Below are 15025 nucleotides of genomic sequence, written 5' to 3'. Positions count from 1 at the left end.
TTGTGGCCGCTCCAGGCCCACTAGCCGAGTGTGGGGGCCTGTGTCACTGTGTCCTCGTAGGAGGCCCTGCTCTCTATTGTTGCCTCAATGTCTGCGGCTGTGCCCCCTCCTCCCTTCCTACCTCAGCTGCTCCCGGAGACACGGGCGACATCCTGTTTTCTGGCATCTTCTTGGCCCTCTTCCCACTTCAGTCGGGCTGCTCAGAGCAGCGGGGCAGTGGCTGTTCTGTCTCCAGGATGGGGGCTCTGGACACAGCAGCAGCCCCCCCCTCCCCCCCCCCCCCCCCCCCCCCCCCCCCCGCCGGGAGGAGTGAAGAAGCCAGCAGAGACCTCCCAGATCCCGGAGCAGCTCTTCCTGTTGTATTTCATAGCTACCCTGAAATGGTAACTGGATTTTTCTTCATCCTGATGACCGTGCTGTGGTTTACCCGGGAGCCTGGCTTTGTTCCTGGCTGGGATTCTTTCTTTGAGAAGTAAGTGGTCTTGTCTCCTCCTTTAAGAATCACCCCCTGATGCAGATCCTTCAGGCAGGGTGTCCCTCCTTGGCTCGCAGGGGCAGCCATGAGCCCAGGAAGCACAACATCCCCTTGCAAGTGGCCTCTCTTGAGGGAAGCCAAAGTGTGGAGGCAGGAAGAAAACAGAGCATGTGGCATCTGAGTCTGGGGTTGGGATTTCATGCTGCCCCCTGACCAGCCATGTGACCTTGGTTTTGTTTCCTAAGCTCTTGAAACCTCAGTTGTCTTGCAGGTGGCTCTGAGGCTTAAGGTCAAAGGCCAGCTGTGAGAGAGTGTGGCCGGAGGTGGCCGAGGCCTTGGCAGGCTGAGGCAGGCAGTGGCAGGCAGAGGCCCCAGGGCCACCCCCACAGGACCCCCGAGGACCAGGGCCACAGCTCTCTCTGTTCAGCTTCTCAACTGAGCAAAGACACACACAGAAGTGTGACCCTTGTAGGAAAGAGAAGTTATCCTTCCATAGTCTCCTCTATCGAAATAACCCCTGATCTCTCCTTCTAATGGGCCCATGATCCACACCGAGACGTCTACACTAGTGGGGCCCGGCCTCCGGCCTCCAACCCTTGCCCATTAAATCAGTATGGCAGCTGATGCAGGAAGGCAGGCGGAGGACCCTCTAGATTGGGCCCTAAAGAGAGGCACTGTGTTCCCACAGACCGTCCTGAGACCTGGTGTTCCCCTCCCTCCTGGCCCTCTGCCCCCAGCCCTGCTCATTTCTTTGCTAGGAAGGGCTACCGCACCGATGCCACGGTCTCTGTTTTCCTCGGCTTCCTCCTCTTCCTGATTCCAGCAAAGAAGCCTTGCTTTGGGAAGAAGAGTGATGGTGAGAGAGGTTCAAGGGAAGAAGTCAGGGCTGGCTCTGGTCAACCATACCCAAGTCAGAATTTTCAGAAGAGCCTCACCAAGGCTGTTCTGAGGCTCCCCTTCTGCCCCCCAATAGCAGAGCAGCCTCCCCAGCCATCAGTTCACCAATTAGGTCCTTGTCTCCACAAACCCTCATCCTGCTCTTCCTCTACCTGTGATCCAGGGCAGAGCCAGGAGCCCTCCCTGGGGACAGAGCCCATCATTACATGGAAGGACTTCCAGAAGACCATGCCCTGGGAGATTGTCATTCTGGTGGGAGGAGGCTATGCTCTGGCCTCTGGCAGCAAGGTAACTCTTGATTTCTATTCTTATTGGGCCAACAGTTTGTTTTAAGCAGCTTTACCTAATGAGTCATTTCTATTCTGGGAGGAAGACTCCAAGGTGCTGAGGGAGACATGAACATTCACCCAGGGGAAGAGTATGGCCAGGCGTGGGTATCCTGTCCTGCCCTGAACCTCTAGGCTAGCACTACTGAGGATGGGGAGTTAGAGACCAGCCGTGCTGGGGAGTCAGGGCATGTGGGCACTCCCACCTCACTCACCAGCCCACAATGCCACTGGCAAAAGGTTGGTTTCTATAGCCATCTCCTTCTGGGCATTTGACAGTGGTAGTAAGAGGCTGTAGGGGTCCAGAGACACCCCAAATTGACACACAGCAAACTCCTTCAATCCTCCCACATGCATACATTGAGCCCCTTTGGAGAATGCATGCTAACGCTGATGTAAATGCTACACAGGTGCCTCGCTTTCCTGATTGGGAGGAATTGGGATAAGATCTTATAGAAGGGGCTGGTGGGAAATAGTTGAATTTCCTAAAATGTTAGCCCTTCCTGAAATAGAAAAGGACTCCCCCAAATTAATCAGGTTCACACAGTTTTTCCCTCGACCTTTGCTATATTAACCTGGCTTGCTTTTTGGCTGCCCATTCACTGACGGCCGATGCTATCTGCATCTAAGATCACAGAATCCCCCAGGTGGAAGGAACCCTGAAGGACACTGCGTCCCGTCTCCTACCCAGTGAGAGAATTCCCTGCAGGACACCCCTGGGCTCGAACACCACCAGTGGCAGGGCACTCCCTGAGCAGGGAACAGAGAGGTGGTCTTTACTTTTAGCTCTGGTCTTCCGTATGTCTTCCACTGTTTGGCTCTGTTCTCTCGAACCCTAACCTAGGTAATAATGATTAAAGTAATAAAGTTATTAGATCCCCTTAGATCACCCCCCCCAAACTAAAACTCCCTAGTTCCTCCACCATTCTTCAAGAAGTAGTGACCCCTTACTGTGCTGGTTGCTCCTTAGGACTCACTACACTCTGCCCTTGGCCTTATTCCAACATGGTCCAGAGGTGGCCAGTCTCCTACAGAGTAAAAGTCGTATTACTGGAGCCCCATCTCTCACCTCCGATCCAAGCACCAATCTGTATTTTTATGAAAGCTTTTATAAGGCTTCCTTGACATTCATATCAACATCTTTATTGAAACTAAAATCCTCATTCTTTTCATTGCTAGCCACTACTACGTGTCCCATCTTTCAAGCAATCCTGTATATGTGCTATTGGTATTTCCAAGTTCAGAATATCATACTTTTCTTTATTGATAGTTTGGGCCACTGCATCTAGCCCGGAAAGATTTTAACTACAAATGTGTCTGTGCTACAGATAGCATAGTTGATATTTCTGTAAAATCTACTGAGTCTACTAATTTTAATATGTCAAGTATGACATAGGTGATTCCTATCAAGTTTGAGATAATTTCAGTCTTGACACGAGGTTAAATCCAATGTAAAATTTTTTTGTACCAAGGTTTAAAAGAGTAAATAAATAAGACGTCCTTTGTTGTGCTTTTCTCTAAATTGGCAATCTAATTTGTGGATTTCTTTCAAATTACAGTATAAAAAAGCTTCTGGAAAAAAATTGCTATTTTTACTTTAGCTCTGAGTACTATCTGTATAATGTGATAAATGGAGCTCTGTTTCTTTATAAGAAGTACTATTCCCACTCAGCTAAATGTTCTTCCTCCTGTTTATCCAGTGGGTAAGGCTTAATATGCTAGAAGAGGTACCAGTCATGAATTGCTGTAGTCCCATGTTGGATTTGCAGCCCATAGGCAGTAGAGCAAAAAGAAAAATGTGCTCCCAGGTAAAATGGCCACAGCAGAGAGAATTCTGAAGGCCTTTTACCACCAGCTATCTACGAGCTTGCCTTGAGGTGGTCAGGGTGCTGTAGAGATCAAATAGCCTTTGAGGAATTTGGAAAGGGGAGATAAAGCAGCCTGCTGACAATGCGGTGAGGCTGTCTTTAATATGAGTAGGAGTCATAGCTTGAGGAATCATAAAATCTCACCTTGCTTTGGGCTCTACTCTCCTTTCTTCAGTGCATTTGCAGTCTCTAGGGTAGGTACAAAAAGTTAGAGCACACCAACCATAGAAGAGAGAGGAGGAAGGAGCGAGGGCAGGAGAATGCATATGGTAACCTAGGGTTTTAGTATAAACCTCAACAGCGTCCTTTATTTTTTAAGGGAGGGAGGGAATCTTCACCACTGGCAAATGAACAACTTCTAACCAAATATGTTATTCCAAGTGGGAGATACTCATTTATTGGAGTAGATCTATATAAATTTTGCTAATGGAAAAGGGTTTGAGAGTGGCAACATGCCTTCGTATCTTGTGTCGTGAAAAAGCACTGGTGGATTGTAGATCCTGATGTCAGCCATGATGAGATTGAACCTGAAACAGGCCGGGGCTGCATGACAAGATTTGTGGCCTAGGGGGGTGGCATCTTCCCACTAAGCTCAGATAGACAGGTAATCCCTCTATGTAAAGCTTCCAGGGTTTAGGCCTGCCCCCCGACTCTGCACAAACCGCAAGGAAGGGGACTATCCAAAGATATTGATAATCTTCCCCCTTCCACAGGTGATAAGAGAGCTAGATTTCTTAAGATTTTATTTGAGAAAGTGCATGTGATAGAGAGAGAGAGAGAGAGAACTCGAGCATGCGCGCACATGAGCAAGGGGGAGCAGCAGAGGGAGAGGGAGAAGCAGACTCGCCGCTGAGCAGGGAACTCCATGGGTGACTTGATCCCAGAGCCCTGAAGGACTCGATCCCAGGAGCCTGGGATCATGACCTGAGCTGAAGGCAGATGCTTAACTGACTGAGCCACCCAGGCACCTGAGAGAGCCACACTTCAAAAACAGAATAACGATTACACTGGCGGGGGTGGTCTGTGTAAAAAGCACCATTGGCTGGATGACAGAGTGAAAATGTCACAGGCTGGAGAGAGTAAGGAGATTGAAGTTGAGGGGCCCATTGCCCCGAAGATCTTCAGCCCCTGCCAAACCATCAGCAAAATCGTAAGAAGAATCACAGCAATTAGGATGGGTTGCTCTCTATACCCTGTGATGAATGCCTAGGAAATCCCAAAATTGAATGTGATAGAACCATAAAGAATTTTCCGGGCTGTAAAAATGATCCCATCATCAAATCAGTAATGCCTCTGGGTCCAGTCTGCTTGAAAATAGGAAGGCAAATTAGATGACTCCTAGTGGTTCCTTCCAGCCCCCCAACATCCCTGACCTTCTGGAGTCTAAAACTTCCATGGGGAATGTGCTTTTTCTCCTTTCTTCTTACTCTATCACCCATCTTCCTGCAGAGCTCTGGCCTCTCCACATGGATTGGACACCAGATGTTGTCTCTGAGTGGCCTCCCACCGTGGGCTGTCACCCTGTTGGCATGCATCCTGGTGTCCATTGTCACAGAGTTTGTGAGCAACCCAGCCACCATCACCATCTTCCTGCCCATCCTATGCAGCCTGGTGAGTAGGGAAGGGCTCCCACGTGTCAGGACGGGCTGCCTTGGGCCCGAGGAGCAGGTCCACGGCTGTACTCTCTCGTCTGGTTATTGCCACAGCCTCCACTGATTGGTGCTCCAGCCATAGTTTGGAAATGAAGTGTTTCAAATATGATAAGTGAATAAATAACCCTAGGATTCCAATTCCTCACAATCATCATTTCTATCTCTCCTAAGACCTAATAGTAGGGCCAGAGGAAGAACTATGGAAAATGGGGACAAAATGCTCCCAGAAGTACACTCAGCTGTCAAGCCCAAGACCACAACTCTGTCATCACCACCTCCCCCGAGTTTCACTGTCGGGGGTGGGGGTAGGGGTAGGGGAGGTCCTGAGAATTGAGGCAATCAATGCCACCCTCATCCCATGGTCTCAGAACAATCTTTTATTCATGAGTGAGGGGAGGGGAGCCACCACCGGATCTCAGCCTGGCTAAGCAGCCCCCAAGGTACTGCGCTACACACAATGCTGCGTCTGTCCCATTAGCAAGGTGGAACCTATAAAATGAAGCCACCTCCTCCTCATCCCCAACAAAATGATATACTTCTGCTCTTTTTAACCCCAAACTACCCCCAGCCACTGTCTTTGCTCTTTGCTCAGATGTCTCCTTCCAACTGCTCCCTCCATCGTCTGTGTGAGCACCGGGATACACTTGGTTAAGACTCTGCAACACTGAGGGCAAGACCATGGGTTCAAATCCCATACAATGCAAGCATCTTACCTAGAGGGACCCCTCACCTCAACCAAAGTAACTTATCCAAGAGACTTGAGTTTGAAGAATGAATCTCCTGACTAAAGAATAAAATTAGACCAGCACCAGGAAATGACACATCCCTTCTAGGAAGGAATCCCAAACCCATGTTTCCACAGGGAGTGAGTGAGCAGTAGGAGCCCACCTGGGTTGCCCAGCACCGTGTGCCCTTAAGGGTAGTGATTTAACTACTTGTAGCACATGGCATCCAGCAGAAATTAGCCAACGCCGAGCTGCCATTTTGAGCATGTTTGCGATGTTAAGCCCAAGAAATGCAAGCCTAATGTCAATGCTCATGTTTCTGTGAATTCTCTCTTCTCCTAGTCTGAAACGCTGCACATTAATCCACTCTACACTCTGATCCCAGTCACCATGTGCATCTCCTTTGCAGTGATGCTGCCTGTGGGCAATCCCCCCAACGCCATCGTCTTCAGCTATGGGCATTGCCAGATCAAAGATATGGTAAGTCGTGGATGCCCTCTTCCTGCCATGAGGACAGGGACCAGTGGTCCCCAGCCTCCTCCTGAAGTTTATTATTTTATAGCAGGCTCTATAGTCTGTCAGCACTCAGTCTAGTGTGGTAGAAAGAATGGTGCTGGCAAAAAGGCTGTTGGGGGGAAAGGAGAAAAAAAAGTGAGAAATATCAGAAAGGGAGACAGAACATGGAAGACTCCTAACTCTGGGAAACAAACTAGGGGTGGTGGAAGGGGAGGTGGGTGGGGGGGGTGGGGGTGACTGGGTGGCAGGCACTGAGGTGGGCACTTGACGGGATGAGCACTGGGTGTTATTCTGTATGTTGGCAAATTGAACACCAATAAAAAATAATTATTAAAAAAAATAATAAAAAGGCTGTTGGTTGGTCCATGAGGCCCAATAACGTGCTCTCCCAGCCTTATCTGGGAGAAAGGGGGTACACAGAGAAAGCTGGAATAGTCACGAGATGCAGCCCAGGGTGAGAGGCACGAGGGTTTCCCTCAGTTTCTTCACTGGACCAGTGGGGATGTTCATTGCAAAAGGTGCTGTTTACTTAGAGACGTGAAGCAGGAGAAACTGTAGGAACCTAGGGTGGAAGGTATGATGGGACAGGCCCCTCCCATTGAGCTCTCCCCAACACAGGCAGCCCTTGAAGCAGCAATGGCCAAGCGAAGCACCCACAGCTCATTGCTCGGTTCTCAGCTGGACTCCCACAAGATGGAGGCAGATGGTCAGACTGTAGTGTTGGGCATATTTACCCTCGACCCCTCAGCCTATACCCCCTGCTGTGCTCCTGGGTATCCAGGCTCCTGGGGGGCTGGGGAAAAGATAAAAACAACTCATAATTACTGGGGCTGGGTGGTCTGAAATAGGGACCAGTCCCCCTTGCTGAGGGTCTCACACGTTCTTGTTCACGGACGTCCAGACGCATTCTCAGCAGCCCTGTAAATGCCAAATGGAGGAAAGGGAGAGCTTCGGGCTGGTAGCAGATATTCAGGCCCTTTCTACCATTCGAACTGCTCATCTAAGTCACCTGTAATACTTCAGGGAAGGGAGGTCACAGCCATCCCCCTCGCCCTCATCTCTTACTGCACAACCCTGTCTGCTCAAGAGAGTTGGGCTCGGTTCCAACTCTCCTGTCCCCCCTAGTTCCTCTTCTGGGTGCCCCCACCACTCATCCCCCACCCCCACAGTCTTTTCTGGACCCAAAAAAGTGATCAGAGACAGTGCCTTTCAGAGATACCGGGTGACAAGAAGTGAGCCAATCGCGGGTCTATTCTCAGCCCAGGCACTGACCTGAGACCTGCATTTCCTCATCTGCTAAAGATGGAGGGTCCGACCAGATGCTCTGTGCGGTTCCTTTCAGCCCCTTTAGAACCTGCCTCCTCTGCTAGGCGACATGGGCAGTTCTCCGCACCCAAAGCCCAGGGAGCAAGAACGACTAATAAGCCCAGGGCTCTGGCCAGAAAGCAGAGAACACCACATCTAGTCACTTGCTTGGGAACGATTTCCTAGCATTCATCTTCCCTCACAGCTTTCCCAACTAACTCAATGGCAGCTAGTGGCGGCCACACACGGTGTGCTTGGTCCCTCCCTGGTGGGGTGCCAGCTATCCTTACTGTACATTTTTCCATCTGGCCCTGGCCCTGCCATCCATCAACCCTCACACCCCTCTCAGCCTGTGTCAATTCCATGGCAGACGTGGGAGGGCTTAGAGCTGTTGACGGGACATTCCCTCGGCAGAAGGCAGCAAAGCTAGCACATCTGTCACCCGTCACCCGCCCCCAAGAAGGGCTGAGCAGAGGCAGCTGACCTGGTTCTCCAGGGGAACCCAAGGTACACCACCTTCTTCCATAAGCTGTTCCTTTGGGAAGGAACAAATACTGAACAGTGGCAAAGTCTTTGTGGAATATGGCCTCTCCTATCGGTCCCCACATGGGTCAGGACATTAAAGGCTCCAAGAAGCGCCTGCCTTAAAGCAGTCCCCTATCATGTAGCTACAGAATCCTTGCGTAGTCTAACCCTGGACATTCTAAGACCTGTGCTTCAAGCACCCACCTTCCAGGCTTCCACTCGGGAGTGAGAACACAAGTGGAGATGGTTCTCATAGCCTCTCTCCTCCTGCCGCAGTCCTGAGTCACCCCTGGAGGCCCCACTACAGATCCCATACAGTGGCTGGAGCAGACCAGGACCAGGGCTTGGGTGGGGAGGCACAGAGGAGGGATCTGTGCTGTTAACTGTTAGTGACTAGGGTGCACTGGTTTGTGTCCTACAGGTGAAAGCTGGCCTAGGGGTCAATGTCATTGGCCTAGTAATCGTGATGGTGGCCATCAACACATGGGGAGTTAGCCTCTTCCACTTGGACACTTTTCCAGCCTGGGTGAGGGTCAGTAATATCACTGACCAGGCCTAACACAAGTGGGCAAACGGCCCGAGCGAAGGAGCTGCCAAGCACCTAACAGAGGCTGACCAACAGGCCGAGAGCCGCCAGGACGAGCGACCAACTGACACCAGAAGATCCTGGAAGATCCTGCTGTCCGTCGCCTCAAGTGCAGCAAGCCTCCGACAACCTGAACACATGCTTGGATGTTAGTGCCCTCTTCCCTGCCCTCCGTCCTTAGCACCACCCACGTTAGTACCTGTTTTTGCCAACGGAAAGAAATCTCAGGAGGATCTCCAGGTTTCTGAGAAAAGTCTGCATAGCATTCAGCGCTGATTTTGCAGCGAGCTGGTAGAAGAGCAGTGCACAGCCTGAGTGCCAGCGTGGTGCCACCACGCCCCCTCCTGGGAAGCCACACCCAGCATCCCAGAGGCAACCTACCAGAGCCATCAACTCTGCCTGGGAGCGGTGCTTTGTTGATTTTGTGCAGGGTTAGCGAGATGTGCCCCAAGGTATTAGAGAAGCCAGAGAGAGGTTCCTCTTTGGGTCTGGGAATGCTCTTTGCTCAATGCCATTTCAGCTTACGGAAGGTTTCATAGGAATGCTCTACCTTTGCGTAGCTGGGGCGGGGGGGGGGGGGGGGGGACACCTGTCTCTCTCATCACCTACCACTCATCATCGATACCACTGCATTGGTTCTGTCCGGAGGGAGAAAAGAACTGTCGTACCTGTCTTACTCATGAGGCCAAAGCTAGGATTCGGACCACAGTACTATTCATGGTGTCCGACTAGCTTTCTTCCGGATGTAATGAGGAGTTCATGCCTGAGAAGACAAGTACAGAAGGTTCCAAACACATCAGTCGCTTTCTACAAGTCAGTAACCCCTTGAGGGGAGAGAAGATGTCTTCTGTTCCTTAAAGTTTCCAGCAACTTATACAATAAACTAACTAAATGTTGCCCGTGAGAAAAATCACTCTGGAAATTAAGGCCTCCTGAAAACCCTGCATTTTCTCCACAGCAGGTGTCCTCGCTATATGACTGGATGTAGCTCCCAACAACCCTGGCTTGTAAGCAATACATATTTCTGATTTCCACCACCAGTTCCTTGCTAAATAGGTCTTATTGGAAAAGGAATACCCCACAGTTACTACATTCTTGTAATTGATTTTAAGTTACTATTGATAGCATGGGCAGTCTTCCCACAACTTATCAATAAAGTCATTCCCTTAGTTTATCAAGTACCTGTGAATTATAAAATTTCTTTTGTGCCACCCAACATCTGCATGCTCTGATCACAGCACAATGACCAGATTTAACCATAGATAGTACTGCTGCCGCCCTATCAGTTGGGTTAAGCCGCATTATTGGACTACTTATAAAAATAAAGAACGACTGAGCCCAAATAAAATACTAGTGTTATATACACTATAGCTCATTGGATCGAGTCAGCATCTCTATAGTTATTTTACTATAAAATGTTCAGATCATGATCATCTTGTCACAGCTGCCGAGCTGTCAAATGTCTGACCCATTATGGAACTAGACACCAAGCCTCTAGTCACATGAAGACAAAGATGCACATAATAAGGCTCTGGGGGATCCCTGGGTGGCGCAGCGGTTTGGCGCCTGCCTTTGGCCCAGGGCGCGATCCTGGAGACCCGGCATCAAATCCCATTTCGGGCTCCCGGTGCATGGAGCCTGCTTCTCCTTCTACCTGTGTCTCTGCCCCCCCCCCCCCCCCCTCTGTGACTATCATAAATTAAAAAAAAAAAAAAAAAAGGAAAGAAACTGGGACATAGAAGTCTATAAAAAAAATAATAATAAGGCTCTGGGAGTATAAATAAGTAAAAAAAAGAAAAGGTGATATAACTTAGAATTATGGGCCATTGTTCAGCATTTGAGAACCTCATTCACTGCTAAAGGGAAAGCCTAAAACTCCCCTCAGCAGTTGCTTGCCAGATGCCCCAAGGAGCTAGTGTATTCAACCGGCCAATTTAGAAGGAGCATTTATTTCAGTATGGTCTACTGGCTGCCCTAAAGAGCAGCTGTATTCTTTCCCAAAGCCAGAGTTTAAGCTAACCAAGACTGCTCATTCCGGGGACAGGAAATGTCAGATATGACTAACAATTCCTTGTCATCTAAAATACTCCACTCCATGGGTGGACAAGAACTAATGGCTCTTCTTAGTAGTCTCAGATTCCTGGCAAATATTATTTGATTTTTATCTTCTAATAGCACAACACTATATGGATGGAAAGCAGTAAGGATCATCTTATACCACCTCATTTTATAGATGACTGAGAAACGACATTAAGTATAGTTGCACCTTATTTTCAAGTCAATTATGCACCAAAGTTGCTTAATTGCCTTTGAAATTCCTTTAAGTCACCCATGAAGTACATGGTATATAATCTTTTATATTAGCATTTACATGGCAAAGATTCATGAACCATCTTTTGTTAAATAAACTATAGCTAGTGTTCCCTCCAATGTCAGAATAAATCTGTTTCTTCAGCTGAATACCAAATAACTTAGTTGGCTTCACGCTTAGAGAGGTCTGAAAAAGCCCATCTAAACCTAAGCGTCATCCTCAGTATAGCAACATGTTCAAACTATCAGCACCCAAGTACGCAGGTAACCCACTCTGCGGCTGCCCTCACTAACTGAATTCTGAGCATAACTGCCTGGCTACTTACCTGGTGACTCTTTCTTGTCCTGATCCTGTACAACTGTACATACAGAAATAATGCAGCCACACTGCACCTTTCATAAGACCTTGCCACAGGGGCAATGATCCAAACACACCCACGAATCAGGTTTTGCAATGCCCCACCCTGCTCACTTTCCATAAAACTCCACTGTTCTGTGGTTTCCCAGTGCCTTGCAAAAAAATGTATTTTACTAAATATGCTGCATGGAGATTTAGGAAAGGTAAAAACTAAACATGAAAATCTGTGTCACAAGCTCCCCGATTAAGACCAGGCAAGATCTCAAAGTATGTTCCCTTCACCACCCTGTTGCCTTCCACAGAGCCTTAAGAGTCACTAGGGAAAAAAGAACTCATTCATGAGTAAGAAATGGAAATACTATGTGCAAAGTCCAAGATGGGAAGTTTAAGAAAAGTCTCATTTGTTCCAGTACAGTCCATGGTGTTCCTTCCGGGGGAATAACAGAAAAAGCATTAAAAAGGCAAGAGACCTCAGCAGAAAAACAAACACCAGCATAGTATCTAGGGAGTGAACTGCTTAGTGGAAATGAAATATGCATGTGTACATATGTTCTATGAACCCATATGCACAATTACAAAAAAAAATACACTGTCACTTTCTCTAAACTCATACAAATGAAAATTGAGTAAATGGGTTAGAAAAAATGAAATTGTTCCTCTAAATCAGAAAAGGTCATTGCCTAATAGCATTAAACACCAAATCAGGGCAGCCCGGGTGGCTCAGTGGTTTAGCGCCGCCTTCGGCCTGGGGCATGATCCTGGAGACTCAGGATCAAGTTCCATGTCGGGCTCCCTGCATGGAGCCTGCTTCTCCCTCTGCCTGTGTCTCTGCCTCTCTCTCTCTCTCTCTATGTGTCTCTCATGAATAAATAAATAAAATCTTAAACAGAAAGCAAAAAAACACCAAATCAGAAGAAATGTCTAATGGCATCACCTGGTAACTTCAAGTCCTAAAATATAGCCCCTTCTGATGATTTTAAATAAGGTTGTTTGGGTTTTTCTCTTTTTTTGGGTGGATTACAGGTTAAGGACAAACTTTTCAAGTTCATAGTGTTTATGAAGTTCCTAGCTAGCATCAATCCTAAAGTCTTTTGCACCTGTGGGTAATCTTCCTTTTATGATCAGGTTTGGAAAAAAGTTTCCTTAAATTACATTGACAGGGGTTTTCAAACAATTTTAAAAGAAGAGGAGTATGTGCTGCGGTGATTCTTGCCATCCCCCCGATGGTTTGTGAGACAAAAGTCCCAACAAAACACCAGGGGGATGTAATTCTAGTGCCACAACCACAATCGCTGCAACCCTCACCCACATTACAAAGTTTCAACTAACCCTAAAATTTGTGATGGTGCTGAGCTCCTCCTACATCTTAGTGAGGATAATCTCGCCTGAGAACTGAGCCCCCTTTCACTGCTGCAAGAACTTAACATTAGAAGAGGGTATCTGAACAGTGACCATTAAAGCAGCCTGTGTTCACTGTGTCATAGGTCACATGAAGGTGAATGCAAGAACAGGATTTGCTGGATGGCTCCTACTGGTAGAAAGGAGCCCATTAGCAAGGGCAAGAGTCACTCCTGAGGGAAGCCCTACATCCAAATGAGCTTTGTTTATGAAGTATAATATAGAGATTCCTAATCGAACATCTAAGTTGTCTTCATCCCTAAAAAGGCCACTCTGGGAGACGACACACAAACAATCCTGCTACCCTGTGATAAGGAATCCCTCTAAGCTTGTAGCATTTTTAAATATATCCTCAAAGGTAATAAAACTTTATCCTTCAAGGCTGTATGTAGTTCGTTCTGCTAACAATTCAGTCATTCAAGATCAAATCTTGTGAGCCAGGAGGTATAATCAAGGTAGATACTCTAGATTTTCATCAGCAACCAAGACAGTGACCACCGAGTGACACATTTTGTATGGTTCATAAACTGGTTCCAAAAGCGACTGCAGAAAAATAAAGTATTCTGACCAAAAGCAGCATGTTCGGACCAATATCTATTATTTATTGGCAATTTGCAAAGCACTGTGCAACACATCACATGGATTACCTCAACCGTTTCTCAGGGGAGCTGTATGAGGTAGATACTGCATCCACACCTTAGAAAATACAACAGCATCAGAAAAAGAAGACCCTTGCCAGTGATCTCACTTCTAGGGTGAAGGCAAACCACAATATGCTGCTAATCTGTATCACACACCAGCATAAGCTGCCAGGGATAAAACCTATACCCATGTAGGAGAGATCCTTGTTTCCAAAGAGAAACAGAACCCCTTTGTTTTAGAATCACATAGTACCAATGTCATCACTGTCTGAAAAAAGCATCTCTAAATTACTCTTCCAGTTCACCGATTCTAAAATGTTTTCAGAAATGGCATTATCAAAGACCTGCCTAAGTCCCCTAACACAAAATACACAAATGGGATTTTATCTAGTTAGTGCAAATTTCACTTTTAGGATTTAGCTTATAGCTATACCCTGCACAGATATGTATAACTTTAGGCTCAAGGCTATCACTGTAACAGCAAAAGACAGGAAACCTAACATTCATCAGTAACAGATTAAATAAGTTATGGTATATCCATTCAACAGAATCTCATGTAGCCAAGAAAGAGAAAGAGGTTTCTTGTTCCTTACATACTGATATGGAATGACCTCCATTAAAAAAAAAAAAAGGGGCCAGGCATAAACTGAGTAGTTTATGATCTGTGTGAACACCCCCTTTACACACATGTATTTGGTCAGGCACAGAATCCTTCTCAATGTATACAGGGGACTGTTGTTGACAGTGCATGCGTCCAGGAAGAAGAACTAGCTGCTCAGGGACAGAGTATGAGGGGCCCTTTATTCTGATCACTTTTATATCCTGACCCATGGAAAAAGTGATGTATACAAACATTTTTTTAACTTAAAAAAATGGACTAATTATACACTTGACAAATTACAATGGTGATTCTTGCCTTTTTTTTTTTTTTTTTTTTTTTTAAAGCTTTAGTAGAAGTTTACTGAATACACTGAAAGGAAGCAGTGGGCACCACAACAAAGGAAGGACTGTCTGCCAAGAGGCAATGGTGAGGGGCTATATTTACAGGACGAAATAAGAGACTATGGGGCCGGATGGAATTCTCCCTTTTTTGGCAATCTTAGGAACAGTAACTGGTTTTAAGTGGCCCATTGGTCAGTTAGGGCCTATGGCTTAATGACACTGCATCAGCTCAGTGGTCACTGTGGGCCCTTTTGCCTTGCTCAGGTCTCTATTGCTCAAGCCTGTTGCCTAAAAGTGGCCTCTATGTTCCATCCTGATTTATCGACAATGACAAATCTTTGGCATTTGAGTGGAGGTCTCATCTTCAGTAGCTTCTTCCTAAATGAGGGATGTAGAGATATCCCTATGTATGGGTCAACATACATAGGGTCAACATACATGGTGATTTCTGAATACAGGAAACAAAACAAAACCCCTCAAAGTTTCTTATGAGAATTGCTA

At 47.2% G+C, this 15025-nt stretch overlaps 1 protein-coding gene across 4 annotated transcripts in view; it reads left to right on the top strand.

The window, feature by feature from the left end:
• Positions 1-10056, top strand: part of SLC13A4 (solute carrier family 13 member 4) — a 40617-nt gene extending 30561 nt beyond the window's left edge. For 2 of the 4 annotated variants that reach the window (XM_049094864.1, XM_049094865.1), the window contains 6 exons: positions 371-472; positions 1234-1331; positions 1536-1660; positions 5016-5177; positions 6286-6423; positions 7078-7317. In XM_049094864.1, coding sequence (XP_048950821.1) covers positions 371-472; positions 1234-1331; positions 1536-1660; positions 5016-5177; positions 6286-6423; positions 7078-7302 — 850 coding nt within the window. In that variant the 3' untranslated portion in view covers positions 7303-7317. Of the gene's footprint in view, positions 1-370; positions 473-1233; positions 1332-1535; positions 1661-5015; positions 5178-6285; positions 6424-7077; positions 7318-8710 lie in introns of those variants that run through there. The other 2 variants (XR_003142960.3, XM_025464127.3) reach the window with 2 other exon arrangements.
• The last annotated feature ends 4969 nt before the right edge of the window (positions 10057-15025 follow it).

The sequence above is a fragment of the Canis lupus genome, chromosome 16 (genome assembly GCF_003254725.2).
Source record: "Canis lupus dingo isolate Sandy chromosome 16, ASM325472v2, whole genome shotgun sequence".
Lineage (NCBI taxonomy): Eukaryota > Metazoa > Chordata > Mammalia > Carnivora > Canidae > Canis > Canis lupus.
This window is presented reverse-complemented; position numbering and strand designations above follow the sequence as displayed.